This window comes from Haplochromis burtoni, unplaced genomic scaffold, assembly GCF_018398535.1.
Source record: "Haplochromis burtoni strain Fernald_Lab_line unplaced genomic scaffold, NCSU_Asbu1 Contig_21, whole genome shotgun sequence".
Taxonomy (NCBI): domain Eukaryota; kingdom Metazoa; phylum Chordata; class Actinopteri; order Cichliformes; family Cichlidae; genus Haplochromis; species Haplochromis burtoni.
The window spans coordinates 3057559-3085379 of NW_024582382.1; the positions used below are offsets into that span (position 1 = coordinate 3057559).

The following is a 27821-nucleotide window of genomic DNA, read 5'->3' on the forward strand; positions in this document are numbered from 1 at the left end:
GCTTTAGGCTTTTATATGTAGAACAGTAAACGGACACACCCGACACACCTCAGAGATAGCAACAGGCTCTTGGACAGGCCCAACATAGCTTTGAAAACTACTGAAGAAAAAGAGTTTTAAATGGTGTTCACCTATAAAGTTAGTGCACACAATAAAGAAATAAAACTAAACCAAAGAGTGGAAAAGGAAAATGTATTTCTAGACAACAAAATCAAATCAGTTTTATTGTCACATCACATGTGCAGGTACACTGCATGTACAGTACATGCGAGTGAAATTCTTGCGTGCGAGCTTCACAAGCAAAAATACAATAACATAAGATCAAGCAAAATATAAGAGCGGGTAAATCTGACAATTATACGAATAAATATATGTACAATATAAGAGTATTTGCGCATTACTGAATGTGTATACTAAATATGTATATCTACGTGTGTGTGTGTGTGTGTGTGTGTGTGTGTGTGTGTGTGTGTGTGTGTACATATTTTAAAAATAAAATAGAAAATCATGAAATAGCATACTTTTTCATAAATATCTAAAATTGCAATGTTTTTGGCTCATGGGTTACATTAACAAATGAAAACTGTATTTTTAACTTTGACTGTTTATTAAAATAATTGTTTATCATCTAAAATAATCAACTTTGATAGACAGTTCAGTTTTTAAGGTGAGACATTAGTGAATCCCGTATTTATTTATGTTGCAAACAGATATCAGAATGGAAAACAATTAATTAATGATATCAGAGGATTTTTATAACAAGGCATTTTCTTTTCAAGCATGCGCTAATTTTTTATATTTTGACAGCTGCAATCTTAACAGTGGATTAAACATTCTTATTTTGCTTTTTACACAGGAGATTTTGGACGCAGATTTGGATGGTGGTCTAATTCATTCAAGCAAAATTTGATGTAATTTCACTTCAAATTTATGATTTAAATATAGACATGTAGATTGCCAAGGAGTCATTACTCCAAATTGAAATTCTGCAGTTAACTGCCGTTTGTTCAGGCAGTTAAAACTTACGATGACTAAGGTTTGAGGATGACGTTTGTTTCTGCCTTATCTAAACTTCCAACAGGTGGATCCACCCTGAGAGCAATAAATGTTTCCTGGATATCTGTGGGTTTATTTTTACTTTTTTCTTTTTTTGTTCACAAAAGAGCTCAAAAGTTGAGATTTCCTGTTTAGACAGAGGTGATCCTTCATTGCAGTGAAATGTAAAAAACAGGACATAAAATAATAAAAGCTAATGAGGCTCACATGTATACCTGAGTAGACACAATTAGCTATCTGAGTGGTCAGAGGCTAAATTAGCAGATTTTGAGAGTGACGAATGAAAATAATTTAGAATTTAATTTATGATTCAATGATAATGAAAAAACTGAATCATTTTCTTTGATTCAGTTTGATGGTGAAGTGAATATAGTCCTGCCAAACCCCACACTGGCACATCCCACTGTCTAACTCAACCCAACTGCATATCTGTGGGTGGAGCGAAACAGACCTTTAAAAGCTGCACGCCGTGACCTGCTGACCAACAGGACAAGTGAAAAACTCAACAAAGCAAAATGGTTGTGTGGACAGACTTTGAGCGCACCGCGATCCAGGACATCTTCTCCAAGATCGACTATGCGGTCGTTGGGCAAGCAGCTTTTTCCAGGTATGACCATGTTTCTCCCTTAAAGAATGTGCAAGATTCTATATATGACTCTATATATGACTCTTCTTTAATAATTGTGAGCTATTTAAAATTGTCTGTTTCCGTAGGTGTCTGATTGTCTACCCCTGGACTCAGAGGTATTTCGGTGGATTTGGAAACCTCTACAATGCTGCTGCCATCACATCAAATCCAAGGGTTGCGTCTCATGGAAAAGTCATCATGGAAGCTCTGGAAAAAGCCGTGAAGGACATGGACAACATCAAGGCCACATATGCAGAGCTGAGCGCGCTGCACTCTGAGAAACTGCAGGTGGACCCTGACAATTTCATGGTAGGCAATGCTGAACTGATGGTACTGGCTTCTATTGATATTTATGTATTTATTTAGCATGTTCATGATATATCATGCATGTTGTGTTGTGTTACAGCTCCTGGGTCACTGCCTGACCATTGTGGTTGCTTCCCAGCTGGGTAAAGCCTTCACTCCTGAGGTACACGCAGCTTTTCAGAAGTTCCTGGCAGTGGTGGTGTCCTCCCTCAGAAAGCAGTACTACTAGAGAGCTGCTAAGGAGGCTTAAATAAATAAAACAATGGGCATATTCTTCACTTTGTTGTTTTTTCCTTTTCCAACATTTGTAATTATATCAGGGTGTAGCACACGAGTTAAATGGTGGGTGTATCTTGTAGTGCAACCTATAAATGAGCCTATTCTTTTAATTTTTAAATGGTGTCCTCCCTCAGAAAACAGTACTACTAGAGAGCTACAGAGGACTGTTTTTAAAGTGTGACTCAAAATGCTGATAATAAATGCGATATATGAAGCATATACCTCAAGTTGTTCATTTTATTTCCCTTTTTTTCAGAATATATGGTCATATTAGTAAATAAAAGTAACTCTTTGAGAGTCTTGTAAGCTTTGTTCATATATAGAAAAATATATAGGCCTACACACTGTTCTTTTATACTGTTCTGTGAGACAGCTGATGTACAAACGAAATACAACTACATCCAAACACAAACACACACAGACAAATGTGAGCAAGGTGATACTTGTAAAAGGAAAACACCATTGTGTCTTCTAGTTGATGGTATCCATAACAACCATGGTATTGGATCGATTGCAGTGCAATAGGGTCGATAATTGGTTTGTATTCTCTAAATTCAGTATGTAGCCCACTGAACTTTGTGAGATAAGTTGTGTCGACTCATTAGTGTAGAACGACATTAAAAATGTGTTAAGAATTCGTAAACTGTATGACATGACTCATGTCATGAATCCTGATACACTGCTCTCCCCTACATAAACTGCCTATATAGATTTAAAGTATCAGTATCAGTATTGGTATGGGCAAAACTGGGCCTTTATTTACTTGGTATCAGATCGATACCTTATTCTGCATTATCCCACATCACTACTATCTTCTTCTGGGGTGTTTTTTTTAAAGGCATAACTTCTAGTAAATCAGATTGTGCTGTAACTGATCGAGGTCAAATAAACTGTCAATTACTAATAAGAGCATGAGACCCTGGCCATGGTTATAATGAAAATAAAGTTTGCAGCGTTTGGTTTTATAAATCATTTGAACGTACACATTTTTTTCTTTGTTTTACAAATTTTGTTGGTTATTGCATTGCTCTGGACAATTATAAAGGAATCATAAACAATAATAAAGATGTTCTCAGCAAACTACAGCATGTGCTGCTGTGTTGTGTTCTGGGTTTATCTTGGATTGGATTTTCCATGTTATTTTAAAGCATAATTGCTGCAGCAACAATATATATACAGGCATCTAAAAAGCTATTTTATAGAATGAATAGAATTAATGTTGATATTATTTTTAAAAATATAATCGTCAGAATATTAATTTGTGCTGGGATCTGCAAAACATCGGCAGCCTCCTAGCCTGCAATAAAGTTATAGCGATGTTACTTTTATTGCACAACATTATAGCTGTAGAAACAAATAAAATCGTTACTCTGTGGCAGCTCGCATTTAATGGTTAGAAAGGTAGGCTATTACTTTGAACACTCTTTCTGTGTTTGCACATTAAGTTTTATTTAGTGGCCAGCTGAAAGCTTATTGGTCACTCATCTTGACTTTTAATAAATTCTGGCACATTTTGTTGGCCTTTCATCTCAGCCCTCCTTTATTACACGTATATTGTTTTTATTTTTTAGATTTGCCACCAAATTGAAAGTTGATATCAACTTTAAATGAATTCACTTCACCACACAGATAACAGCAGTACTGTATTAGATTTATTTATTTGTTTTTACATTAAAAATCCGTTTGGGAGTATCCAAGCCCATGTTGTTGACCGTCAGAGTGCAATTTATCGGTACTTTTCAGACAGGGCAAGCGCCACCGCAGTCAGGAACTTGTCAATAGCCACGTGGACCTCGGGGGTGAAGTCGTTGGGGAATGTGGTGGACAGGACCACAAGGAGGTTGTGAGAGAGAACCTGTGAAAACATGATAGCCACATTTAAAGTCACATTTAATTGCTGTAATATTCTGCAAACATTGTTTTTGTACGATTGAACCGCACAGTCTGGGTTAAGTGTAATTTAGACAGAAAATAGATATGCTTGAGAATAGCGATTTGGGAAGAAAAACTTGGGATGTCTAAAGACAAAAAAATATTAAATCTATTAAATTATTTTTATATTAATACGAAAATGCACAAAAGTTGTGATCTGTTTTATTTAGGTCCAAACCTTCACAGCAAAACACTAAAAAGTTTCACTGCTATGATTTAATAAATAAGTACCTTGAAGTTTGCAGGGTCCACTCTCAGAGTGAAGGCGTGCAGTTCGCTGAGGCTCAGAAGAGCTCCGATCAGATCATCAATTTTGCTGACAGCATCAGTAACTGCAGTCATCACGGTTGCTCCGTGCTTCCTCACCGGGGCAGAGCCGGGGCGCAGGTCCTTCCAGTGGGAGAAGTAAGTCTTGGTCTGGGGGTACACTGTCAGCATAGGTAAAATGTAGGTTAAGTAGTAGGTAAAAAATGCAGCAGAGGGTCTGTCCAGTTGGGGTCATAGGTTGTAAATCATAAGGCATATTTACCTGGAGACAGCATCACAACCGATGTCCTCCTCCCTGCCAGCCACTTTAGCCCAGAAAGTTTGGACTATGTTCTTGTCCTTTTCGGAAAGGGATGTCATGTTGCCTGTTTTTGTTTTGTTTTTCGCTTTTCCTGATCAGCTCAAACTACGGGGACTTTTATACATGAAACAAGCAATGGACACACCCGGGCCACCTCAGAGATATGACCACATGGTTCTGCTAGAGATAAACGCAAGATAAAATTGCGATGGTGGCTCTGAAGACCAGTCCGTAAGCCAGTCTCAAGGCAGTGTTTATTTATTCATTTATTTAATAAATTAATTCAATTAATCCAACTGAATACTAAAAGTTTGCAGTTTTAAAACCCAAAACATAGATTTCCAGTGACAGTGATTGTTGTCTTTGAGTCTGTTGCTGTTCATATTAATGTGGTGCTGAAATAAGTCAAAGCAGTAAAATGGACATTTTAAATTTATAGCTCTATAAGATAATGGGCTTAATAATAACAACAACAACAACAACAACAATAATAATAATAATAATAATAATAATAATAATAATTATTATTATTATTATTATTATTATTATTATTATTATTATTATAGAAGAACATATTATAAAAATTACGTAACATACAGCTTAGTACTGAAAAACCAAAATTAAACATGTAGAGGACTAGAAATACTGATTCAAGTTCTAGATTTTGCAAGGCTGTCAGTTACCAACATGATGACTTGTACATGATGACGTTATATCTTAGCAGCCAACACCTTACTGAAACATATCTGATGTTCAACAGGTGGGTGCACACTGAGCCGTTAGCCTCAGGAAGGAAAGTTGATTTCTAGGTTCCCATGTGAGCACAGGGCATGATAACTCTGCCAAAATCAACCTAAAATTAGCGGAAGAGATATAGAAGTATGGAAAAATGAGACCAAAAAAAGTTTCAATAAAAACCAAAATGCTATCTCTCCAGCGCAGTGGAATCTTCTGGGTTTTTTTTTAATCTCACCTTATCGTGGCTCAAGAGTTGGGAGTTCGCCTTGTAATCGGAAGGTTGCCGGTTCGAGCCCCGGCTTGGACAGTCTCGGTCGTTGTGTCCTTGGGCAAGACACTTCACCCGTTGCCTACTGGTGGTGGTCAGAGGGCCCGGTGGCGCCAGTGTCCGGCAGCCTCGCCTCTGTCAGTGCGCCCCAGGGTGGCTGTGGCTACAATGTAGCTTGCCATCACCAGTGTGTGAATGTGTGTGTGAATGGGTGGATGACTGGATATGTAAAGCGCTTTGGGGTCCTTAGGGACTAGTAAAGCGCTATATAAATACAGGCCATTTACCATTTATCTTTAAACAATTCTTTATTTATGTTTACTTACAGTTAATTAAGCTAATTAAAAAAACGTCTGCAGATCTGTTAAATGAGACTGGGATTTGGTCTGTGAGTCAGCTCGATTCAGGTGTTCTTATGATATTCTGAATTTCCCGAACTTAAAAATGTAGCTCTGTGTGATTCCCTAACATTAAAATGATTTTTTAAAACTGTAATACTGAAAACATCAGGTAACGAAAACGTTTATGAATAATGAAACTAATTAACTAAGCCGGCACAAATGTGACGAAGACTTAAACTGGAAAGCTTGTTTTCTCTTGACTGATTTTCAAGTTACACGAACAAAGAAGTACAAAGCGTTACATGTAACTCGGTTTATCCACCCTACTGTCCTACTCCACCCAACTGCATATCTTTGGGTGGAGCGAAACAGACCTTTAAAAGCTGCGTGTGGTGGGCTGCTGACTAACAGGACAAGTGCAAAACTCAACAAAGCAAAATGGTTGTGTGGACAGACTTTGAGCGCACCGCGATCCAGGACATCTTCTCCAAGATCGACTATGCGGTCGTTGGGCAAGCAGCTTTTTCCAGGTATGACCATGTTTCTCCCTTAAAGAATGTGCAAGATTCTATATATGACTCTATATATGACTCTTCTTTAATAATTGTGAGCTATTTAAAATTGTCTGTTTCCGTAGGTGTCTGATTGTCTACCCCTGGACTAAGAGGTATTTCGGTGGATTTGGAAACCTCTACAATGCTGCTGCCATCACATCAAATCCAAGGGTTGCGTCTCATGGAAAAGTCATCATGGAAGCTCTGGAAAAAGCCGTGAAGGACATGGACAACATCAAGGCCACATATGCAGAGCTGAGCGCGCTGCACTCTGAGAAACTGCAGGTGGACCCTGACAATTTCATGGTAGGCAATGCTGAACTGATGGTACTGGCTTCTATTGATATTTATGTATTTATTTAGCATGTTCATGATATATCATGCATGTTGTGTTGTGTTACAGCTCCTGGGTCACTGCCTGACCATTGTGGTTGCTTCCCAGCTGGGTAAAGCCTTCACTCCTGAGGTACACGCAGCTTTTCAGAAGTTCCTGGCAGTGGTGGTGTCCTCCCTCAGAAAGCAGTACTACTAGAGAGCTGCAGAGGACCGTCACACACTCTGTTGTTAAACTGTACCTCAAAATGATGTTAATAAATAAGATATATGAAGCATATACCTCAAGTTGTTTGTTTTATTTCCCCTTTTTCATAATAGGACCGTTACATAATCTGTTTTTAAATCATGTCTTGAGGAGACTTAAATCAATAAAACAACGAGCTTATTTTTCCCTTTGTTGTTTTTTCTTTTTTTTTTCTAGCATTTGCAACTATATCAGGGTGTAACAGAAGAGTTCAATAGTGGGTGTAAGATATTAATTAGCCTATTCTTTCACATTTTAAATAAGATGGTGTAAAATAAAAATAAGTCATGCTGTGACTTTCGCATCAAAGGACCTCTCATAAATTATGACGGATGATAAAGTATTGTGGTGTAAAGTATTTTTAATGTACACCACACAAAAAAAACCCCAAACAAACACGGCAGTTTCATTGCATTTGATTTATTCAGATTCAGACTGGCAGTGAATTGCTATCTGAGCCCCTGCCGCTCGTCGCCTCCAGTATGCAATTTATCGGTATTTCACAGACAGGGCACGAGCCAAGGCAGCCAGGAACTTGTCTAAAGCCATATGGACCTCAGGGGTGAAGTCGACGGGGAACATAGTGGCCAGAACCACCAGGATGTTCTGAGCAAGAATCTGTACAAAGATCGTGACACTTCTTTAGCAGAATCAGTGATTATGATATCAAAGATCAGTTATCTTAATCATAACTCAGTCTATCCTGTGTTTCTTCGGTGACAGTGTCGTGCTTTGACTTGCTGACAACACAGGCAACTTCCCTGTTTGTTTAAAAGTGTAAGATTTTTGCGCTACAGCAGCTGAAACACACATTTCATTTATCCTAAAGATAAATGTGGCTCGATGTCACGAATTGGGGTTCAACTTATGATTTATTTATATTTGCATATGGCCTTATCCATGTGTGGATGGGACAGATTTATAGGCTTCTAAATCAAAGAATAATTAATGATGACGTTACAGTTCCTCACTAGAAGGGATGCAGTCTCAACCGGTAGCCTATGGAGGCACATTTAAATAAAAACTACTAAAAAATGTTTAAGCAAGCGTTTAATTTGTAATCCAATTAATCTTTAAAGCAAACCCACAGGTTTTCTGAACCGCTTTCATGATTTAATAAACAAATACCTTGAAGTTTGCAGGGTCCACTCGCAGAGTGAAAGCATGCAGTTCACTGAGGGTAAGAAGACTCCCTGCCAGGTCGTCGATTTTGTTCACAGCATCGGTTATTGTAGCTGCCACCATTCCTCCGTGTTTCCTCACTGGGGCAGAGCTGGGGCTCAGGTCCTTCCAGTGGGAGAAGTAAGTCTTGGTCTGAGGGTACACTGTCAGCATCCTGGGCAAAAACACAGGTGAATAAGCCAGTAAGTAATAGATAAAAATGCAGAAGCGGGTTAAATTCGCCTGGTGTTTTTTCTTATTTACCTGGCAACAGCGTCACCGCCAATGTTATCCGCCCTTCCCGACACTTTAGCCCAAAAGGCCTTGACTATCTCCTTGTCCTTAGCAGAAAGACTCATCTTTCCTCTGGACTTTTTTTTTCAAGTTCAATGCCGTGTTCGCTGCAAACGGAGGGGTTTTATGGATGCAGTGGAACATAGGCACACCCAGCCCCCCTTCAAGATAATGCTATAGGCGTTTGGAAGGATTCCAAATGACATGTAACAGCTGGCATGAGATAAACACGAAACCAAAGTCTCACGGTTCTATAATATAGGACGAAACAATCAGAATTATATTCCCACGGGCATCCAACTGAAGCGTACAAAACTGACAGCTAGTGAAACCCTCGTATCACCTGCTCAAACTGCTCAAACTTGGACGTGCTGGTAATGCTCGGACGTTAAAAACGGGCCTTAATGAATTAACTGGCTGCTAAGAAACACATCTTGTGTACAAGCCAAATATCTTATCGTTTCAGCTTTGCCCCACACTGGAAATGCGCTCTTGAGGGATGGTAAGGGTCTATAAATAACCTCCACTTTGGAATTAATCCAAACATTTTTATTTTGGCTCACTCCTTTGAGTAAAGATGATTTTTTATTTGTTCTAATTAAACAAGTGTTTATCCTCACAAATCACACTCCTTATTAACTGGAGGTTAAAGCTTTTATTTTGTTTTACACCAAACTACAAGAAAAAAATGTAAATATAACTTAGTAACTGCTATTTCAATATTTTATTTACACTCAAAACAGATTTATGTCCAAAATGTTGAATTCAAGTAATTTGATTAAATGTAAGTTTTCCATATAGTTTTCTTACATACATGTCAAACGCTAAATGTAATTGAATTTGGTCAAATAAAATGTACTTGATTGGTATACATTCAATTTATGTCAAAAAATATTTTCCGTAATAATTAATTCTGAATAAATAAACCTTTGATGTCATATGTTCCAGTTGCCTTTACTCAAAACTACTGCTTCATGTTTATGACGGCCAAGAATAACTTTTTAAACATACATACATTTGTATATATGCTTGTGTTTATTTACTTTATTAACTGCCTTTGTAATTGCAATTTATATGAGATAAATTAAATCAGTACGCTTTAACAATCAGCCCGTGGATTCTGATTTAAAATCTAAATTCTACAATTAATTAATAGGCCTGTTGGTTGTGCTATCAGTTACAAACATGATGATTATGCCATTCGCCGCGTTTGTTTTTACTTTGAGGCTTATCGTTTCAGTGGGTGGGCCTGTTTTTTAAAAAAAACAAAACATGATAATGCAGGAGCAGCACTGGCTGCACCACGACATATCGACGCGGTTAAAATTATACATTCGCTCTTGGTGTTAGTTTATTTCATTGCATTGCAGGGAGCAGTGGCGGAGCGGGGGGGTGACTTACTGGGCTTAAGCCAGGGTTGTTTTGTCAGAAGCCCGGGGTCTTTTGGAGTGTAATTTTTTCATAGTTAGATGCCTGGCTGACAACTGTATAAAACAAAAAGTACACACAATATTCGAAGCACATAGTGCACACTGTGGAAATTTATGACTGTGCGTGAATCCCCCCTAATATTGGTATGATCCGAGCTCAGCGACTGAGCGAGGGGCCGGGGGGAGCTGCTGCCTGTTGGAGAAACGGAGCCAAGCAGACAGAGGAGAGCTGAAGATCGACCAGGTACCAAAAGCAAATCATTCGTACTGTACAAATAATGTAAATATGACGGTGAATCACGAAAGATTGATATCAAACTGATCACTTGACCAATATTACGTTACTTGCTCTTCGAGTGAATCAACAAATGGCGAAATGAAAAGCAGAACAACAACAATGCTGTTTCTTTACAGAGTCTTAGCTTACACATGTGTTTATTTCATATTTTCAGTCGTTACCCTCCACGGCTAAATAAATCGGTTTCAGTAATGCACTGATATACAAGAATGGGCATAAGGAGCTTCTTTCAAAGAAAAAACTCAGGTAGATGTTATTTTATATATTATGCTTTGTATGTTGTTCAGTATATTTCTATGGAAAACAAGAGGAACTTCAATACACAGCAGTATATTCACAGTTTAAACCAGATACTTACATACACTTTATGGAAAACACAAGAACATTTTATTACTGTACAACATCAATTTAGAGTAAACTTGTTTTGTTTTGGATAAATAAATATTGAAATATCTTTTGAATTAGTTAAATGTCAGAATAAAGAGAGACAGAGCTGTCTATTTTTATCACTTTCATCAAATTTAGGAGTACATATACACTAAGTTTATTGTTAATTAATAAGAAAACTCCAGACGATTCCATTCTGAGCTGAAGAAGCTTCTGATAGGTTAGTAGAGTCCATGTGAGTAAATTGGTGGCACACTGTGGATGCATATAAGGCAAAACACAGAGCCTGTTTCTTTGACAATGGGAAAATCAAGAGATGTCAACCAAAACACCAGGAAAAGAACTGTGGAGCTCCATAAGTGTGGCTCAAGTTTTGAATACAATTTGGTGCCATTTGCAATTAAGAAATACAGATAGTTTCTCTCTTTACTCTTAAAGTTAACAAATATGTTTTTTATATTTATCAATCTAAAAAAAATAAACATTTAGTCTGATTTGATGTTACAATTAAAAAAGTGTGTGTTTTGATCTGAAGAGTTATGTAAATATCTGGTTTCAACTGTATATTTGATGATTGTCAGCACAAAGAGGGAGAGAGAGAGGAGGAGAGAGAGAGGAACAAAGAGAGGAGAGAGAGGAGAGGAGAGAGAACAGAGAGAACAAGAGCAGGTGAGACACCCCCCCCCCCCCCCCCCCCCCCCCCCCCCCCCCCCCCCCCCCCCCCCCCCCCCCCCCCCCCCCCCCCCCCCCCCCCCCCCCCCCCCCCCCCCCCCCCCCCCCCCCCCCCCAAATCCCACATGCATACTACCCTTTAGGGCTAAGCCCCGGGTGTATCAAATGTCTGCCTCCGCCTCTGGCAGTGAGTCGGGTATTTTTAGCTAATGTTTAAGTTTAGAACCTGCTTTGACTCTAGCTGTCACCTGATTTGCTTCAGTTAAATGTACCTATATGTGTGCACTCGCGCAGTGAGAGAACGTCAAGACTGAATGGCCAAGTCGGTTCCTGTCCGTTGGTCAAATAAACGTCTAATTCTTTGCCAGGTAAAACACCAAGTGTGCTCAATCGTCTTCTTTTTGAGTGGCTTCAGTTGTTTTATAAACCTTGTAACTATGCACTGCTCTCAGTCATACCTCCTGACCATGTCCGATATGATTATGACAGGACAACAAAATGACTCGAGTCCTCGTTCTGTCTGCAGTGCTCTCACACAAGCAGGGGTCTGTTGCACCATACTCATTTTTTCCGACAGTGACTTCATGTGGCAAAGAAGAGAATTGCATTCTTATGATCAGTTGCCTTGTTCGTCTGGGACAATTAGCCACACACCAGGGACCATTCTAGGATCAAACCACTAGGAGGCCTCAGCCCCCAGTCATAACGTCATCCATTCTCCCTTACAATTATACCAACATATTATGCTGCATGTAAACATAATTTTCACCTTTGCAGACCTGAATGTTACAGGATAAACATTAAAACATATCCAAAAGAAATATCTTTTTTGGATTATATTTCAGTGTTGAACCCTTTCATGCATGAATTATGACAACCTCAGTCAGGATTTTTATTCTTAAGTAGTTTTAGTCATCTTTAGGCATGAAAAAAAAAAGATTTTTGAACTTCATTTTTTTAAACATGTACTTTTCAAAGAGTTTGTTACATGTCCACTTAGGTGGACAACCTACGTTTTGACCTATGAATTTGGTATAGAGTGACACATCAGTGTAGTGGTTTAAGTGCAAGTGTGCCATCAACACTGAAACGGATACAAGAAAACAGCCTTTGAATAGCTGTCCACTGTACTGACCACTATGCACGAAGAATGATTCTGAATAAATGATCACAGTTCTTAATATAAATTTTGAAAGTAAGTTAAAGCAAAATTTGTAGTAAAGCAGAAAAAGAGGAGAAACTTGCACAAACTTCAGATCATGAAATCATCATCAATGAATGTGGGCAAAAGAGAAGCTACAGCTTTTGCTGTCTTTGACTTTTGCTCTTTACCTCTAACCCTTTCCATCCCTGTCTCTCATGCAGCTCCTCTGTTTGAGTGCACTAATAGCAACTTGACATCAAGAACACTGGACTTGATTTCACTGTAATCTGCTGTATGATCTCCAACAGAGAAGTTTGGAAAATGCAGCATTAAAAGGGCATGTTGCTTTTAGGGTGGTTGAGCATCCAGAAAAGTAGTGATGTATCGGTCACGAACGAAACGGCTCTTAGAGCCGGGTCTTTGATGTGAACGACATGAGCCGGCTCCTTATCGGGAGCCATGGGTTTTTTTTCTTTCTCTCACCGTCTCTCTCGCACTTTTTTCCGCTTCACTCTGCACGCAAGCCTTGTGCTTTGCCCTAGCAAGAGGGGGGAGGAGCGATAGTTACACTCGCAGTAGCACAGGAACAGAGCAGGAGGGAGAGACAGAGAAAGAGAGCCAGGCATAACAACATCACATTAGAAAGGTGTAGTAATCATCCACAGCTATTTTCAGTTACGGAAGATAAAGGATTCAGAAAGTTTATTCATGCAGGCCTATATGACAGAGAATGTGCATGTTCTTTTTGTTTTCATATTTTATTTATATTAAATTTTGTTGTGGTTTGCAGTGTTTTGTGTTGTTTCACTTAAAATTTGTTTAAAAGGAAAAAGCTGACAATTTAAATAGTTGAAAGTTGAAATGTGAATAGTTGTTTTTTGTATTATATGATTTATTTATTACATTTTATGTGGAGTGAATAAATAAAAGTATATTTACGGTGGCCCCTAGAGACAAAGCACGTACAAGTTTCAAAACAGACACAAACACAACAGAAGTGCTCCAGGATGCTAGGGGGCAGTGTTGAGCTTTTGTTACCTAGTGGCTACACAAGCCAGGAAGTACCAACGACCGGATTTGGTGTGTGGTAGTAACAGGTAAATGAACTTTTTATTATTATTATTTTTTTAATATATGTGTGTGCTTGTGAATAAATACACAAACAATACACATATGCGTTCAATTGTGTAATTTAAGTGATCTAGGTAGCTCTGTTTTGGAAGTTCAGTTAACGCTAGAAATGTGTTTTGGAGTTTGGAGGAAATTGTACATGCTTTGTCTCTAGGGGCCATTGTATATATTTATATATAAACATATATAAATAAAACCACTTTTTTTTACATTAGTAATTATTTTTGTGCATAATTTTATATTGTTGTTAATAATAAATTAATTAAAGCAATAAAACAACCTGAAGAGCCGGTTCTTTTAGTGAGCCGAGCCGAAAGAGCCGGTTCTCTAAAAGGAGCCGGAAATCCCATCACTACTGAAAAGGGTCTAAACGCGCCAATGCTACAAACTGCGTATTTCTCACTTAATACTCACATTTTTCACACAATGTGAATATTAGGACATCTTTTATATTTGTTTACATTATCTGTGTGATGACTTTGAGCTTTCTGGGTCATTGTTCATGGTGAATCTATTAGACTGAATATGACCAGAGATTTTTGATCAATTTGTTTGTGTCCCTGTGGCCTTCCTTTTATGTCTGTTTGATTGTTCTGTCATTCTTGTTTAAAATAAACAATTATATGACCCAATTCCTGTATCTTCTTGCTGTCTGAATCCACATGGATACCATCAACCCTGTTGGTGCCACTGTAAAATCCAAGCCTTAGGAGGAACACACTCTATACATTAAAACCGTTACAACATTAAAACCCTTATATGGTGTCTGTTTTACAAATTCAAACAAATAGGCGTTCAAATTTGGGATGGTTGTTTTCAACAATGCAACTGTGACCCAGATATTTTTCTATCAAGACAATTAAACTTGATTTTCCGCCATGTTTTTTCTCCTCTCATTAACTGCAGTTACACTTGTTGATTCAAAATTTCCCTTAAAATGCCGTGAAATGACAATGCCAATACTATTAATTATATATTACCTCCCTCAGGACATACTGCATTTTCTTTGGACCTTCATTACTAAGTCAGATATATTTTCCATTTTTGCTTGGTATAAGATTTCAGCAGCCTTACTAGGTTCTGGGCTTCCTTTATAATGTTTTTCATTTCTTAGTGTATCAAATGTTTTTAATGTACGACAGGTGTAGACTGCAGCGAGGAGATTGTTGCAGAATGTCATTAGGGCATTATCTCTATGAAATAAGCTGGGCCTTCCCTGCAACAGACCTCAAGTAAATTGTTTAGTTGACTGTGAAGACCGCTGTGGACGTTAACCAAATTGTGTCAACATGACCCATCCCTAAAAAGTTTTATCAGAATTCATTAAAGACTGGTTGAGCTCATTTGTTTACTGACAGAATGACACATGTGCAAACACTACCAAAAACATAACCTGTTTGGCAGATGTAACAATGAATGTGTGATTGATGGAAAGACTTTCAGCATTATTTCAAGTGGTTTACCAAAGGTACTGTATTAATTTTAGGAATTATAGCCATTAATACAGTTCCCCATATTCAGAGGCTCACAGTAATTTGAAAATGTGACATAATGTTAACTATAAAAATAGTTTTTATGTTTTATTAACTTTTCACAGAGTTGGGGAAAAAAACAACAACTTTCAGTCCATGACAAGTTCTTAACTGTCTGAAATCTGGAACCCATGAAAGTCACTAAATGCTGTTTCCTCCTTTAGCTCTGTCAGACTACTTTCACTTGCTGCTTGTGTGTGTTGGGGTCTCTTTGACTTCAGTTTTGTCTTTAGTAACTGTCTTCAGTATGAGACTCACCAAACTCAAGCTCCAACTGATAAAAAACAAACTGAAATGCACTCATGTCAAACTTATATCAGGGCTAACACACGTTTTTTGTTTTGTTTTTTTCTTTAAGTTGTATTATCTCCAAATAGGTTTTTTTCAGCGGTACTGACTGCTCATAGCGTCGACCACAGCAGATATAAACTTCTGCCAGATAGCTTGACTCTGGGGGCTCAGGGCTGACTTGAATTTGCATGCGATTGTGATAGTGATACAGTCTGCCAACAGCTGTGAAAAAAAGAGAAAACACCATGAAAACTCTACAAGTGCAAAGCGTCACGTATTTTTTTCATGTGGGTTTGAGGAAAAGTGTTGCTTACCCTGAAGCTATCAGGGTCCACTTCGAGTTTCTGAAAATGCAACCGGCTCAGATCAGCATACGTCCGTTTCATGTTGTCCATGTTGTTCACTGCTTTGTCCAGAGCCTTCAGCACCATCCTTCCATGAGCCGCCACTTTGTCGTTTTTCAAAATAGCAGTGATGGTGAAGAGATCTCCAAAAGAACCAAAATATCGCTCAGTCCAGGGGTAGACTATCAAGACTCTGACAATGCAACAGTCAGTGGTACAGGTTAATGAGCATAAACGATACCACGTGATAAAATATGAACTAACTGGAGAAAAAATCCCTAAATATACAACGTACCCTTAAACAATGGAATATTTAAAAAATAAGAATTTTTCACCATCGTTTTTTCTTTATTTATTTCGTTTTAAACCAGGCATTGAATTTTACTATTACGAAATACCCATCAACTAATTAAATAGCAATAATAATAATAATGTATTGAGAGAAAATTGCCAGAATATTTTTTCCGTTTTTAGGATTTTTTTACGATCCGTTCTTGAACAGTAAAACTTTCACAATCACCTACCTTGCCCAAATTTGTGACCCAATCTCATCGATATCAATTTTTTCCCAGATAGCTTTCACAGTGCTGCGCTCCAGTTCCGTCCACTTAACCATGACCTGAGCGAATTGGATAAACAGTTTTACTTCCGCACTCTGAGCTGCTGAGTGATCAGCTTTTCCGCTTAATGACTGGCAAAAATGAACCAGCAGATGGTATGAGGGTCCTATATTTCCAGCACACTAAAAGCGGACGGATGAGCCTGAGCTACACAGACTACGTGTCAACTATCACTGCAAAACACAATGGAAATGCCCAGAGATGGTATGGTATGGCATCAAAATATCCTCACGTAAACATAACCACCTCCCCATCCTGTTGTATCAAGTAATTTTCCGACAGCTGATGAACTTAGATTATGCCATGCTATCATTATCTGAACATTCAGGCTTTCCCCACCCAAATAAATGATCCGCGGGTCCACTTCATATCAGAAACGTATGAAAGTTTATTTCTTGGCCTTAAATTACCCCATTCAATTAAATTTGTTTTAAAAACTGATCAGCTCAATCAGGATTATGGCCCGTCCGATCGCGACAGTACTTATATTATATATTATATCCTTCAGTCATTTTTTAATTTCATTCAAGGCGTTTTAAAAAAAAAGCATAGCGTTTTTATAATGTTGCCGCTATACGCCTAGCAGTGTTCTTGTGTTATGTTGGGTCGAGGTTATAAACGAATTTTCTGCACTAAAGAAGAAGTACTTTTTTCTGAGCTCGCAGACTGACTCGTTGTTAACGCTCTAACTTTAAATATGCGTAAAATGCCTGATAGCTGATGTTCTTCTTTGCATTTTGGAACACTTCACGTACATCAACAATACTTCCCATGCAGCCAGAGAACAACAACTTTGGATCCCTTTCACTCTTTTTTATACGAAAAGCAAAACTTAACAGTAAAGGAAAAAGTCACGAAACGGATTATCGGTGAGGCATACTTGTAATATTTATATTATACTCAAACATATAGGCGACTTCTATTGAGGACTATTGACTGTCCGAGATCTCCTTCTTGATGTTGTATTGCCGGTTAAAAGAACAAGTCAAATGATCGCACAGAGAATGAGTATGATTTGAGGTTTTATTTATTGGTGCATCTGGCAACAGAGTCAAAAAGATATATATGATGTCACTTATATGACTGTTGCACATCTTTTTTTGATGAACTGGCACTCCAGAAATTTAGTGGTACTGTCTACCCAGGGCAGAGGCGACCACGCACAAAAACTTCTGCCAGGCTTCCTGGACCTCAGCGGTGAAGACGCTGGGACCAAACTTAGCGGCAACGCACAGGCTGATGCATTCAGCGAGCACCTAAAATGAGAGAAAGAAAATGCTTAACAGAGTTAATAAACACAAACTAATTAGCTCACCTTTTTCAGGTCCATGTGTGATGATTGTTTCTGGGTGCTGGTGGGGGGCATACCCTGAAGTTATCGGGATCCACGTGGAGTTTCTCGGAGTGCATAACGCTCAGGTTGGCGTAGGTCTGCTTGATGTTGTCCAAGTTCTTCACAGCATTTTCCAGACCACCCATCACGGTCCTTCCGTGTTGTGCCACTTTGGGGTTTCCCATAATGGCGGCATTGGTGGACAGGTCTCCAAAGGCTTTGAAGTATCTCTGACCCCAGGGGTACACAATCAGAAGCCTGAAATAAAACCAGAGAAACAATATTAATTTTAGTGCATATAGCATTAATAAGTGCTTCTACATACACAAAGAAACGTGTTGATATATTCGCTTCAGCCAAGTTTCAACATTATAGTAAAAAAAGTTGCATAACAAACGACCACGTTTCTGAATTGCTATGAGCTGCAGGTTACCTGGAGAGGGCCTGGGGACCGATTTCCCCCACATCAATCTTTCCCCACAGGCCTATGATGGCACTGCGCTCAGCATCTGTCCACTCGACCATTTTGACGGGGTGCAAGTCTCCTAGTTCACGAACAGGTTCTCACAGGTTCTCACAAATCTGCTTGTGAATAATTTACTTGAGATTCCCGTTTTTATTCGTTTACCCCGCACCCCCTCCTTCAGTCATCGAAGCATCTGATTGGATAATCTGCGCCCGCCTGTTTAATGACGTGTGTTTTGCGTAAAGCAAATTTGGGCAACGGTCAGTGCCAACCGGATAGATAACGTCATTTGGCTCAGATATTGCTGTCACTTAAAATTACTCAGCTACAAATAATCCATACTATTAGTCAGTCAAAACACACAAAATTGGACCAGTAATATCAGTAATACCAGCTTTTTAACACCTGCTTTTAAATAAGCTAAGATATCATACAGTTTATTTATCAAAAAGGATATGTGCTCTCTTAACTTTAGGAGGGTGTTTGTGCTCCTTGTTGGCTATAAAACAACGTGTTTTTATTTTTAAAATATCAAACTCTGACTAACAGTGCAGCCTTTAAATTATGATTTATGTTTAATGCCATTTTTGCTTAGAGCATATTTCTTTTTGCATAAAATCTATTCGCCAGTTGTTTAAAGATTTTCGTGCAGTGCAGCCATTCAGTTTTTCTTTTTCTTTTTTTTTAATTGTCAATTGCGTCAATTACGTGATATCACGTAATTGTCTGATAAGCAGTTTGCTTATCAGACATGCATTCTGGATTTGATACTTGGGCGTGGCACCATTTGGGTCGACATAAAGACGCACTGACAGATCCAACCAAGCAGCATTTTTTGATCAGCATTTTCCCTTGCATCCCGAAAATTCAAAGGCAGTCATGAGTCTCTCTTCGAAAGACAAGACCCTGGTGAAGACCTTCTGGGCCAAAGTCGAGTCAAAGGGCGCCGAGATGGGTGGAGAAGCTCTGGGCAGGTAAGATCTCATTTTAAAGTAGGGATGACACGGGCTTTTTTTTAAGAGGGTGGGTTTTTCTTTGCTTTTTTTGTAACTTCTTCGTATTTCCTTCTGCTGTATTTTACAGGATGCTCGTTGCTTATCCTCAGACCAAGACCTACTTTTCTCACTGGGGCGACCTGAGCCCTAACAGTCCGCAGGTGAAGAAGCATGGTGCAACCATCATGGCAGCTGTGGGAAAAGCTGTCAAGAACATTGATGATCTTACCAACCACCTTAGCAAGCTCAGTGAGCTGCATGCCAGCCAGCTCCGCGTGGATCCTGCCAACTTCAAGGTAACAAAATATTGCGACCTTTAAACCTACCAGAAATTATAATCATTATTTGTGCATGTACTTTAGTTTAGATTGTGAGCGTTAAAAAACTAAAAAACTAAGTGAATGTAGGGATGTCTGAAGTGCCTGATTTAATCGAATCTGCTGTTTCTGTCACAAACACAGATCCTCAATCACACCATTATCTTGGTCCTGGGCATGTACTTCCCTGCGGACTTCACCCCGGAGGTTCACGTCTCCATGGACAAGTTCTTCAATAACGTCGCCTGGGCTCTGGCCGAGAGATACCGCTAAACATCAAGACAGAAGCTACCAACGTGTGGCATGAATGTCAGCAACCCTCATCATATGTGGGGGCTTGTTCAATAAAATTCACAAACATAAGAATGTCTATGTGTCCATTTATTCAAGCTTTTGTAGAGAAGAATACGCTCATTTCCACAGGTTACAACACAGATGAAAAAACCCACACACAGTATGAAAAAATAAGCCATGTTTTAAGTGTGTTTTTTAATTCTGGCACGTCATTTGCCACAACTTCGATTCCGTTTACACTGTATGCTCGTTTTCAAACATCAGAACAAAGTCTCTGTGGCCACAAAGACCCCATAGTCCATCTAACATGCAATAACCAAAGCAATACATGCTTTCCGTATATCATACTTGGATCACATCACCAGTGACTGGTTTCTCAGATGGTTCAGCGAACAGGTATCAAAATCTAGACTGCGTGCCAACGTCGCACCGCCATACAGCCAAAACTCATACAAGTCACAGATGTGTTTAAATGACCAGTGACAGACCATTCAGAAACAGCGACTACAAGTCACACATTTAGACTGTTTTTAATGGTGTAGCTTGTGTTCAGCATGAGTATGAGTGGTGGTGCTCTGTTTATGTCTGTGTGTGACTTCAACCCATGCCCGATAATGAATTCAGCGTCTCACTAGACCGCCAAGATGCCTCACTGTGTGAAAGCAAGGCTGGACTGGGACAAAAAATCGGCCCGGGCATTTTGACTAGAGACCGGCCCACCAGGATAAAGATTGAAAATGTGACGTCATTCAGGGGTAAAACCGCAAAGGATTCTGGGAACTCTGTGGCAAGAGGTACTAGCGCACGCAGGCTTTCAATTGAATCAGTTACACAGCGATAAAAAGAAACACAAAAAATGGCAAGAAGCTGTTGTATTATTAACTGCAATCAGCCGGTCGCATGACAGCCACGGGAAGCCGATCGGGTAAGATGTTGTTTATCGGATTACGTCGTTGAAGAGAAATGTTTAGCCTGTTTCCGAAGTACAAAGAGCCGACGGATTGGCCTTCATAACCAAATATAACGTCCCAGAACACTCCAGCTCACATGTTAGTCTGCTCCAAGCATTCCCACAAAGGTCAGAGTTTTGTAGTAGTTAATACGTCATTTTTCTAACATAATTGGTGATATAGGTTACAAGCAAGTCTGGCGCTGAACAGAAATGTCGCGCTATGCTCCTTTATTTATTGTGCATAAATAGTGAATTGTCCTGACACAATATTGCGTTTCGCTTCTGTTATTATGGTACATTGACAAAAACATATACTTTTATTCACAGGATAAAACAGTTGTTTTGTATCACTAATTGTCCAGTGCGATTACAGCATACAATATTATTGTCACTGCTACATTTCTGTAATGCTACCAGAAATTATTTCCACTACTAATTAATTACCGTTGAGCTCAAAGGTTATTAATAAACGGTTAACGAATGTGTATTTATGACGACGATTTGTGAGACTGGTAAACTTACTGTAGTCGTACGATGGTCTTTCGTTCTACACGGTGCATTTCAAGGTCCTGTACCCATCCGTCGGTAAACTGTACCTGGGCTTGTTGCAGTGACCTGAAGTTACTAAACTTCATGAGTGTATGCACTCACTCCAAGAACCGTATGATTATAAATCTGAGCGTGGTGAAAGTTGGGCAGCACGCTAACGTCTTTTGTCCCTCTGTGTGCTCGTAAGGGTCTGACCCTTTCACTCCTTTGATTTTTTCCTCGTATCTTTTCTTTGTCTTTTCGTCGAGTCTGTCTTTGTACGGACCGGCATTGTTCTCCTTTTGTTTTGTACATTCCTTTTTTGTGCGGCAAAGAAAAAACAAGAAGGTATTGGAACCGGAGAATGAACGTTTTGCGGTGCTGCAAATGCTTGCATTTGATGCGGTACTTGGATTGTTTTGCCACGAGTTCCCGGCATGCAATGCGCGAAAATCACGTGATTGCTAAACAAGGGGGCGGGTGCATCTCGGCCTCCTCGGCTGTAATTGGTCCAGCCCAGAGTCGATCATGACCAATTGGCCAATCCAACACCTTTCATTATATATACCCTTCCTAAAAAAAATAAAAAAAAAAAATCCATCGGCCCATAAAAACAAAAAATCGCCAGCGGCCCACCGGGCAAATGCCCGGTATGCCCGATGGCCAGTCCAGCTATGCCAGTGTGCATGTCCAAACTCATACTCATGCTGAACACAAGCTACACCATTAAAAACAGTCTAAATGTGTGACTTGTAGTCGCTGTTTCTGAATGGTCTGTCACTGGTCATTTAAACACATCTGTGACTTGTATGAGTTTTGGCTGTATGGCGGTGCGACGTTGGCACGCAGTCTAGATTTTGATACCTGTTCGCTGAACCATCTGAGAAACCAGTCACTGGTGATGTGATCCAAGTATGATATACGGAAAGCATGTATTGCTTTGGTTATTGCATGTTAGATGGACTATGGGGTCTTTGTGGCCACAGAGACTTTGTTCTGATGTTTGAAAACGAGCATACAGTGTAAACGGAATCGAAGTTGTGGCAAATGACGTGCCAGAATTAAAAAACACACTTAAAACATGGCTTATTTTTTCATACTGTGTGTGGGTTTTTTCATCTGTGTTGTAACCTGTGGAAATGAGCGTATTCTTCTCTACAAAAGCTTGAATAAATGGACACATAGACATTCTTATGTTTGTGAATTTTATTGAACAAGCCCCCACATATGATGAGGGTTGCTGACATTCATGCCACACGTTGGTAGCTTCTGTCTTGATGTTTAGCGGTATCTCTCGGCCAGAGCCCAGGCGACGTTATTGAAGAACTTGTCCATGGAGACGTGAACCTCCGGGGTGAAGTCCGCAGGGAAGTACATGCCCAGGACCAAGATAATGGTGTGATTGAGGATCTGTGTTTGTGACAGAAACAGCAGATTCGATTAAATCAGGCACTTCAGACATCCCTACATTCACTTAGTTTTTTAGTTTTTTAACGCTCACAATCTAAACTAAAGTACATGCACAAATAATGATTATAATTTCTGGTAGGTTTAAAGGTCGCAATATTTTGTTACCTTGAAGTTGGCAGGATCCACGCGGAGCTGGCTGGCATGCAGCTCACTGAGCTTGCTAAGGTGGTTGGTAAGATCATCAATGTTCTTGACAGCTTTTCCCACAGCTGCCATGATGGTTGCACCATGCTTCTTCACCTGCGGACTGTTAGGGCTCAGGTCGCCCCAGTGAGAAAAGTAGGTCTTGGTCTGAGGATAAGCAACGAGCATCCTGTAAAATACAGCAGAAGGAAATACGAAGAAGTTACAAAAAAAGCAAAGAAAAACCCACCCTCTTAAAAAAAGCCCGTGTCATCCCTACTTTAAAATGAGATCTTACCTGCCCAGAGCTTCTCCACCCATCTCGGCGCCCTTTGACTCGACTTTGGCCCAGAAGGTCTTCACCAGGGTCTTGTCTTTCGAAGAGAGACTCATGACTGCCTTTGAATTTTCGGGATGCAAGGGAAAATGCTGATCAAAAAATGCTGCTTGGTTGGATCTGTCAGTGCGTCTTTATGTCGACCCAAATGGTGCCACGCCCAAGTATCAAATCCAGAATGCATGTCTGATAAGCAAACTGCTTATCAGACAATTACGTGATATCACGTAATTGACGCAATTGACAATTAAAAAAAAAGAAAAAGAAAAACTGAATGGCTGCACTGCACGAAAATCTTTAAACAACTGGCGAATAGATTTTATGCAAAAAGAAATATGCTCTAAGCAAAAATGGCATTAAACATAAATCATAATTTAAAGGCTGCACTGTTAGTCAGAGTTTGATATTTTAAAAATAAAAACACGTTGTTTTATAGCCAACAAGGAGCACAAACACCCTCCTAAAGTTAAGAGAGCACATATCCTTTTTGATAAATAAACTGTATGATATCTTAGCTTATTTAAAAGCAGGTGTTAAAAAGCTGGTATTACTGATATTACTGGTCCAATTTTGTGTGTTTTGACTGACTAATAGTATGGATTATTTGTAGCTGAGTAATTTTAAGTGACAGCAATATCTGAGCCAAATGACGTTATCTATCCGGTTGGCACTGACCGTTGCCCAAATTTGCTTTACGCAAAACACACGTCATTAAACAGGCGGGCGCAGATTATCCAATCAGATGCTTCGATGACTGAAGGAGGGGGTGCGGGGTAAACGAATAAAAACGGGAATCTCAAGTAAATTATTCACAAGCAGATTTGTGAGAACCTGTGAGAACCTGTTCGTGAACTAGGAGACTTGCATCCCGTCAAAATGGTCGAGTGGACAGATGCTGAGCGCAGTGCCATCATAGGCCTGTGGGGAAAGATTGATGTGGGGGAAATCGGTCCCCAGGCCCTCTCCAGGTAACCTGCAGCTCATAGCAATTCAGAAACGTGGTCGTTTGTTATGCAACTTTTTTTTTACTATAATGTTGAAACTTGGCTGAAGCGAATATATCAACACGTTTCTTTGTGTATGTAGAAGCACTTATTAATGCTATATGCACTAAAATTAATATTGTTTCTCTGGTTTTATTTCAGGCTTCTGATTGTGTACCCCTGGGGTCAGAGATACTTCCAAGCCTTTGGAGACCTGTCCACCAATGCCGCCATTATGGGAAACCCCAAAGTGGCACAACACGGAAGGACCGTGATGGGTGGTCTGGAAAATGCTGTGAAGAACTTGGACAACATCAAGCAGACCTACGCCAACCTGAGCGTTATGCACTCCGAGAAACTCCACGTGGATCCCGATAACTTCAGGGTATGCCCCCCACCAGCACCCAGAAACAATCATCACACATGGACCTGAAAAAGGTGAGCTAATTAGTTTGTGTTTATTAACTCTGTTAAGCATTTTCTTTCTCTCATTTTAGGTGCTCGCTGAATGCATCAGCCTGTGCGTTGCCGCTAAGTTTGGTCCCAGCGTCTTCACCGCTGAGGTCCAGGAAGCCTGGCAGAAGTTTTTGTGCGTGGTCGTTTCTGCCCTGGGTAGACAGTACCACTAAATTTCTGGAGTGCCAGTTCATCAAAAAAAGATGTGCAACAGTCATATAAGTGACATCATATATCTTTTTGACTCTGTTGCCAGATGCACCAATAAATAAAACCTCAAATCATACTCATTCTCTGTGCGATCATTTGACTTGTTCTTTTAACCGGCAATACAACATCAAGAAGGAGATCTCGGACAGTCAATAATCCTCAATAGAAGTCGCCTATATGTTTGAGTATAATATAAATATTACAAGTATGCCTCACCGATAATCCGTTTCGTGACTTTTTCCTTTACTGTTAAGTTTTGCTTTTCGTATAAAAAAGAGTGAAAGGGATCCAAAGTTGTTGTTCTCTGGCTGCATGGGAAGTATTGTTGATGTACGTGAAGTGTTCCAAAATGCAAAGAAGAACATCAGCTATCAGGCATTTTACGCATATTTAAAGTTAGAGCGTTAACAACGAGTCAGTCTGCGAGCTCAGAAAAAAGTACTTCTTCTTTAGTGCAGAAAATTCGTTTATAACCTCGACCCAACATAACACAAGAACACTGCTAGGCGTATAGCGGCAACATTATAAAAACGCTATGCTTTTTTTAAAACAAAAGATTTTAAAATAAAATCTTCATAGAAGTTCAGGATAACTCATAACGAAGATATATAACTATGCACTTGTATTTGAGAGCCAGTGAAATGTTTTGATGCGATCTATTGTTTGTTGTTCAGTGTTGTATCACAGTGGGTCGGAATGAAGAAACACGGATTCCAACTTTTGAAATTTTTAGCCATCGTGGCTTCATATTTGCCATTTGTTTAATATCGGAGTCAAATGGGAAATACTTTTAACTAGTGGAAGTTTATAATAGAGTCTAGTTTTCTGCACAAGTTTCAAATTGAATTATTTGTTAAAAAAACAAACAAAACCATGTTTGCTTCAGAATTAATACATTTTGCCCCATTTTTTGTGCCTTATCACTTATTAAATCATACAACCAACACCATATACTTTTAATCTAATTTAAAAAATTGCTACAGCTTTCCTTATCAGTGTTGGAAACCTTTGATTAAAAAAATTAATTTACATCTTTACAAAAACTTATTTTTGATTCATTTTGATGGTGGAAATTAAACAGAACTGCAAAGCGTTACACAGAAGCAGCTTGACCAATGCATTATCTAACAGGGGTTATAAAAGTCTAAAAGCTGTTTTGTTACTTCTTTTTAATACTCATTCAGCAAAGAAGTATTACAAGTCATCCCACTGCCCACCTCCACCCAGCTGCATATCTTTGGGTGGAGCAAAATGGCTCCTTTATAAGCTGCATGTGGGGACCTGCTGACCAAAGCAGGATAGGCGCAACAGTCAACAAAGCAAGATGGTTGCATGGACAGACTTCGAGCGAGCCACAATCAAGGACATCTTCTCCAAGATCGACTATGAAGTCGTTGGCCCAGCAGCTATTTCCAGGTAAGATCATCGGCATAAAGCTGTTTTTATGCTTGTATGTAAATTTACAAATATAAGAGGGCACATTTTGTGCATTAACATATACTTTAGTTTTAGAAATGTGATTTATCCAAATGTTCTTGTTTCCTCAGGTGTCTGATTGTGTACCCCTGGACTCAGAGGTATTTCGGTGGATTTGGAAACCTCTACAATGCTGCTGCCATCACATCAAATCCAAGGGTTGCGTCTCATGGAAAAGTCATCATGGAAGCTCTGGAAAAAGCCGTGAAGGACATGGACAACATCAAGGCCACATATGCAGAGCTGAGCGCGCTGCACTCTGAGAAACTGCAGGTGGACCCTGACAATTTCATGGTATGCAATGCTGAAACTAATGGTACTGCATCCCAATTTGTGTATGTGTGTGTTGATGTTTTTTTTCATGCATATTTTGTAGTCCTGCAGCTTCTGGGCGACTGCCTGGCCATTGTGGTTGCTGCTCAGTTGGGTAAAGACTTCACTCCTGAGGTCCATGCAGCTTTCCAGAAGTTCCTGGCAGTGGTGGTGTCCTCCCTGAGGAGGCAGTACTAGAGAGCTGCAGAGGACCATCACATGTTCTGTTTTTAAATCATGTTTTAATGAGCTTTAAATAAAGAAATCTGTACTGCTCAGGCTATGTATTTTCTGCTATAGTATGCGTGAGCTCATTTATAGTGTTGGGGGAAAGTCCACACACACACACACACACACCACACACACACACACACACACACACACACACACACACACACACACACACACACACACACGCGCGCGCGCGCGCGCGCAGACATTTTTCAAGAACTAGAAAATAAATCACTATTAAAATGTCACTGTTCTGAAAGAGACAGTAGTTTAAGATGCAAATGACTTTGAATTAAAAAAAAATAGCATGATAAAACTTTTCTGTTTTTGCTCTTTCATTTGGTAAACCAACAAATTTGGCAAAAACAACTCGATTTGGCAGCTTCCCTTTGCGGTGTCAGCCGAATTCTCGCTTTCAATAAGGTTCAGTGTCGTTCAGCTTTGACTACGTTGTTCTGTGTCATAAATTGGCATAAACCACAGAAACAAAAAATACTCATAAAGTATTGTATGCACAAGTTTTGGACCGGTGGGTCAGCGGTCAGCGCTTTGGGAGGAGAACTGCTTGTGACGCATGTGCTTGCCCACCTTACAATTGCAGGTCAAGGCAGATGAAATACAGGCTACTGTGTGCACAGGTAATGGTGGTGGTGCTCTGTTTATGTCTGTGTGTGACTTGTACCCATGCCCCGATAACTGAATTTCAGCGTCTCACTCAGACCGCCGAGAGTGCCCAGTGTGCCCAGTGTGCATGTCCAAAGTGAGAATAACGCATTCTAACTAT

General features: G+C 39.5%; 9 protein-coding genes across 12 annotated transcripts; 4 read left to right on the forward strand and 5 right to left on the reverse strand.

The window, feature by feature from the left end:
• The first annotated feature begins 1521 nt into the window (after nt 1-1521).
• LOC106633580 (hemoglobin subunit beta-like) lies at nt 1522-2268 on the forward strand. The gene is made up of 3 exons (XM_042218643.1): nt 1522-1663; nt 1771-1993; nt 2091-2268. Exons 1-3 carry the CDS (start codon nt 1572-1574, stop codon nt 2217-2219), a joined length of 444 nt encoding a protein of 147 aa, XP_042074577.1. The 5' UTR covers nt 1522-1571; the 3' UTR covers nt 2220-2268.
• On the reverse strand, nt 2189-5273 carry LOC102291184 (hemoglobin embryonic subunit alpha). The gene is made up of 3 exons (XM_014339271.2): nt 4731-5273; nt 4433-4629; nt 2189-4124 (listed from the first exon to the last, which is right to left on the reverse strand). The coding sequence occupies exons 1-3, from the start codon at nt 4741-4743 to the stop codon at nt 3996-3998; spliced, it is 339 nt and encodes a 112-aa protein (XP_014194757.1). The 5' UTR covers nt 4744-5273; the 3' UTR covers nt 2189-3995.
• Nucleotides 5274-6064: 791 nt separating this feature from the next.
• On the reverse strand, nt 6065-10155 carry LOC102291791 (hemoglobin embryonic subunit alpha). Of its 2 annotated transcripts, none has more exons than XM_014339270.2 (3): nt 8676-10155; nt 8379-8586; nt 6065-6874 (listed from the first exon to the last, which is right to left on the reverse strand). In XM_014339270.2, the coding sequence occupies exons 1-3, from the start codon at nt 8768-8770 to the stop codon at nt 6830-6832; spliced, it is 348 nt and encodes a 115-aa protein (XP_014194756.1). In that variant the 5' UTR covers nt 8771-10155; the 3' UTR covers nt 6065-6829. The 2 variants fall into 2 exon arrangements, with proteins under 2 accessions (XP_014194756.1, XP_005940005.1); XM_005939943.2 differs by lacking the exon at nt 6065-6874 and adding an exon at nt 7655-7868 and having other exon boundaries at nt 8676-9409.
• LOC102291494 (hemoglobin subunit beta) lies at nt 6505-27121 on the forward strand. Of its 3 annotated transcripts, none has more exons than XM_005939942.2 (3): nt 6505-6646; nt 6754-6976; nt 7074-7283. In XM_005939942.2, the coding sequence occupies exons 1-3, from the start codon at nt 6555-6557 to the stop codon at nt 7200-7202; spliced, it is 444 nt and encodes a 147-aa protein (XP_005940004.1). In that variant the 5' UTR covers nt 6505-6554; the 3' UTR covers nt 7203-7283. The 3 variants fall into 3 exon arrangements, with proteins under 3 accessions (XP_005940004.1, XP_042074579.1, XP_042074578.1); XM_042218645.1 differs by lacking the exons at nt 6505-6646; nt 6754-6976; nt 7074-7283 and adding exons at nt 26292-26434; nt 26566-26788; nt 26879-27121; XM_042218644.1 differs by lacking the exons at nt 6505-6646; nt 6754-6976; nt 7074-7283 and adding exons at nt 26295-26434; nt 26566-26788; nt 26871-27111.
• Nucleotides 15216-16797, reverse strand: LOC106633583 (hemoglobin cathodic subunit beta). Its single transcript, XM_014339276.2, has 3 exons — nt 16459-16797; nt 15905-16127; nt 15216-15812 (listed from the first exon to the last, which is right to left on the reverse strand). Exons 1-3 carry the CDS (start codon nt 16548-16550, stop codon nt 15684-15686), a joined length of 444 nt encoding a protein of 147 aa, XP_014194762.1. The 5' UTR covers nt 16551-16797; the 3' UTR covers nt 15216-15683.
• LOC121814134 (hemoglobin subunit beta-A-like) lies at nt 17564-18495 on the reverse strand. The gene is made up of 3 exons (XM_042218641.1): nt 18321-18495; nt 17923-18145; nt 17564-17810 (listed from the first exon to the last, which is right to left on the reverse strand). Exons 1-3 carry the CDS (start codon nt 18410-18412, stop codon nt 17679-17681), a joined length of 447 nt encoding a protein of 148 aa, XP_042074575.1. The 5' UTR covers nt 18413-18495; the 3' UTR covers nt 17564-17678.
• Nucleotides 19132-20028, forward strand: LOC102289443 (hemoglobin subunit alpha-B). The gene is made up of 3 exons (XM_005939935.3): nt 19132-19327; nt 19437-19644; nt 19810-20028. The coding sequence occupies exons 1-3, from the start codon at nt 19233-19235 to the stop codon at nt 19936-19938; spliced, it is 432 nt and encodes a 143-aa protein (XP_005939997.1). The 5' UTR covers nt 19132-19232; the 3' UTR covers nt 19939-20028.
• LOC121814135 (hemoglobin subunit alpha-B-like) lies at nt 22631-23526 on the reverse strand. The gene is made up of 3 exons (XM_042218647.1): nt 23331-23526; nt 23015-23222; nt 22631-22849 (listed from the first exon to the last, which is right to left on the reverse strand). Exons 1-3 carry the CDS (start codon nt 23423-23425, stop codon nt 22721-22723), a joined length of 432 nt encoding a protein of 143 aa, XP_042074581.1. The 5' UTR covers nt 23426-23526; the 3' UTR covers nt 22631-22720.
• On the forward strand, nt 24163-25094 carry LOC102293328 (hemoglobin subunit beta-A). Its single transcript, XM_014339275.2, has 3 exons — nt 24163-24337; nt 24515-24737; nt 24850-25094. Exons 1-3 carry the CDS (start codon nt 24246-24248, stop codon nt 24979-24981), a joined length of 447 nt encoding a protein of 148 aa, XP_014194761.2. The 5' UTR covers nt 24163-24245; the 3' UTR covers nt 24982-25094.
• Nucleotides 27122-27821: the final 700 nt, after the last annotated feature.

What these genes read in the sequence shown, in the direction of transcription:
- LOC106633580 (XM_042218643.1), top strand. Translation starts at nt 1,572, where the DNA reads ATGGTTGTGTGGACAGACTTTGAGCGCACCGCGATCCAGGACATCTTC. An exon ending in GGGCAAGCAGCTTTTTCCAG is followed by an intron (nt 1,664 to 1,770) that starts GTATGACCATGT and finishes CTGTTTCCGTAG; the next exon opens with GTGTCTGATTGTCTACCCCT. An exon ending in TGGACCCTGACAATTTCATG is followed by an intron (nt 1,994 to 2,090) that starts GTAGGCAATGCT and finishes GTTGTGTTACAG; the next exon opens with CTCCTGGGTCACTGCCTGAC.
- LOC102291184 (XM_014339271.2), bottom strand. An exon ending in TGGACCCTGCAAACTTCAAG is followed by an intron (nt 4,125 to 4,432) that starts GTACTTATTTAT and finishes ATGTTTTCACAG; the next exon opens with GTTCTCTCTCACAACCTCCT.
- LOC102291494 (XM_005939942.2), top strand. Translation starts at nt 6,555, where the DNA reads ATGGTTGTGTGGACAGACTTTGAGCGCACCGCGATCCAGGACATCTTC. An exon ending in GGGCAAGCAGCTTTTTCCAG is followed by an intron (nt 6,647 to 6,753) that starts GTATGACCATGT and finishes CTGTTTCCGTAG; the next exon opens with GTGTCTGATTGTCTACCCCT. An exon ending in TGGACCCTGACAATTTCATG is followed by an intron (nt 6,977 to 7,073) that starts GTAGGCAATGCT and finishes GTTGTGTTACAG; the next exon opens with CTCCTGGGTCACTGCCTGAC.
- LOC102291791 (XM_005939943.2), bottom strand. Translation starts at nt 8,770, where the DNA reads ATGAGTCTTTCTGCTAAGGACAAGGAGATAGTCAAGGCCTTTTGGGCT. An exon ending in GGCGGTGACGCTGTTGCCAG is followed by an intron (nt 8,587 to 8,675) that starts GTAAATAAGAAA and finishes GTTTTTGCCCAG; the next exon opens with GATGCTGACAGTGTACCCTC. An exon ending in TGGACCCTGCAAACTTCAAG is followed by an intron (nt 7,869 to 8,378) that starts GTATTTGTTTAT and finishes ATCTTTGTACAG; the next exon opens with ATTCTTGCTCAGAACATCCT.
- LOC106633583 (XM_014339276.2), bottom strand. Translation starts at nt 16,550, where the DNA reads ATGGTTAAGTGGACGGAACTGGAGCGCAGCACTGTGAAAGCTATCTGG. An exon ending in GGGTCACAAATTTGGGCAAG is followed by an intron (nt 16,128 to 16,458) that starts GTAGGTGATTGT and finishes TTGCATTGTCAG; the next exon opens with AGTCTTGATAGTCTACCCCT. An exon ending in TGGACCCTGATAGCTTCAGG is followed by an intron (nt 15,813 to 15,904) that starts GTAAGCAACACT and finishes TTTTTTTCACAG; the next exon opens with CTGTTGGCAGACTGTATCAC.
- LOC121814134 (XM_042218641.1), bottom strand. Translation starts at nt 18,412, where the DNA reads ATGGTCGAGTGGACAGATGCTGAGCGCAGTGCCATCATAGGCCTGTGG. An exon ending in GGTCCCCAGGCCCTCTCCAG is followed by an intron (nt 18,146 to 18,320) that starts GTAACCTGCAGC and finishes GTTTTATTTCAG; the next exon opens with GCTTCTGATTGTGTACCCCT. An exon ending in TGGATCCCGATAACTTCAGG is followed by an intron (nt 17,811 to 17,922) that starts GTATGCCCCCCA and finishes CTCTCATTTTAG; the next exon opens with GTGCTCGCTGAATGCATCAG.
- LOC102289443 (XM_005939935.3), top strand. Translation starts at nt 19,233, where the DNA reads ATGAGTCTCTCTTCGAAAGACAAGACCCTGGTGAAGACCTTCTGGGCC. An exon ending in GGTGGAGAAGCTCTGGGCAG is followed by an intron (nt 19,328 to 19,436) that starts GTAAGATCTCAT and finishes TGTATTTTACAG; the next exon opens with GATGCTCGTTGCTTATCCTC. An exon ending in TGGATCCTGCCAACTTCAAG is followed by an intron (nt 19,645 to 19,809) that starts GTAACAAAATAT and finishes TCACAAACACAG; the next exon opens with ATCCTCAATCACACCATTAT.
- LOC121814135 (XM_042218647.1), bottom strand. Translation starts at nt 23,425, where the DNA reads ATGAGTCTCTCTTCGAAAGACAAGACCCTGGTGAAGACCTTCTGGGCC. An exon ending in GGTGGAGAAGCTCTGGGCAG is followed by an intron (nt 23,223 to 23,330) that starts GTAAGATCTCAT and finishes TGTATTTTACAG; the next exon opens with GATGCTCGTTGCTTATCCTC. An exon ending in TGGATCCTGCCAACTTCAAG is followed by an intron (nt 22,850 to 23,014) that starts GTAACAAAATAT and finishes TCACAAACACAG; the next exon opens with ATCCTCAATCACACCATTAT.
- LOC102293328 (XM_014339275.2), top strand. Translation starts at nt 24,246, where the DNA reads ATGGTCGAGTGGACAGATGCTGAGCGCAGTGCCATCATAGGCCTGTGG. An exon ending in GGTCCCCAGGCCCTCTCCAG is followed by an intron (nt 24,338 to 24,514) that starts GTAACCTGCAGC and finishes GTTTTATTTCAG; the next exon opens with GCTTCTGATTGTGTACCCCT. An exon ending in TGGATCCCGATAACTTCAGG is followed by an intron (nt 24,738 to 24,849) that starts GTATGCCCCCCA and finishes CTCTCATTTTAG; the next exon opens with GTGCTCGCTGAATGCATCAG.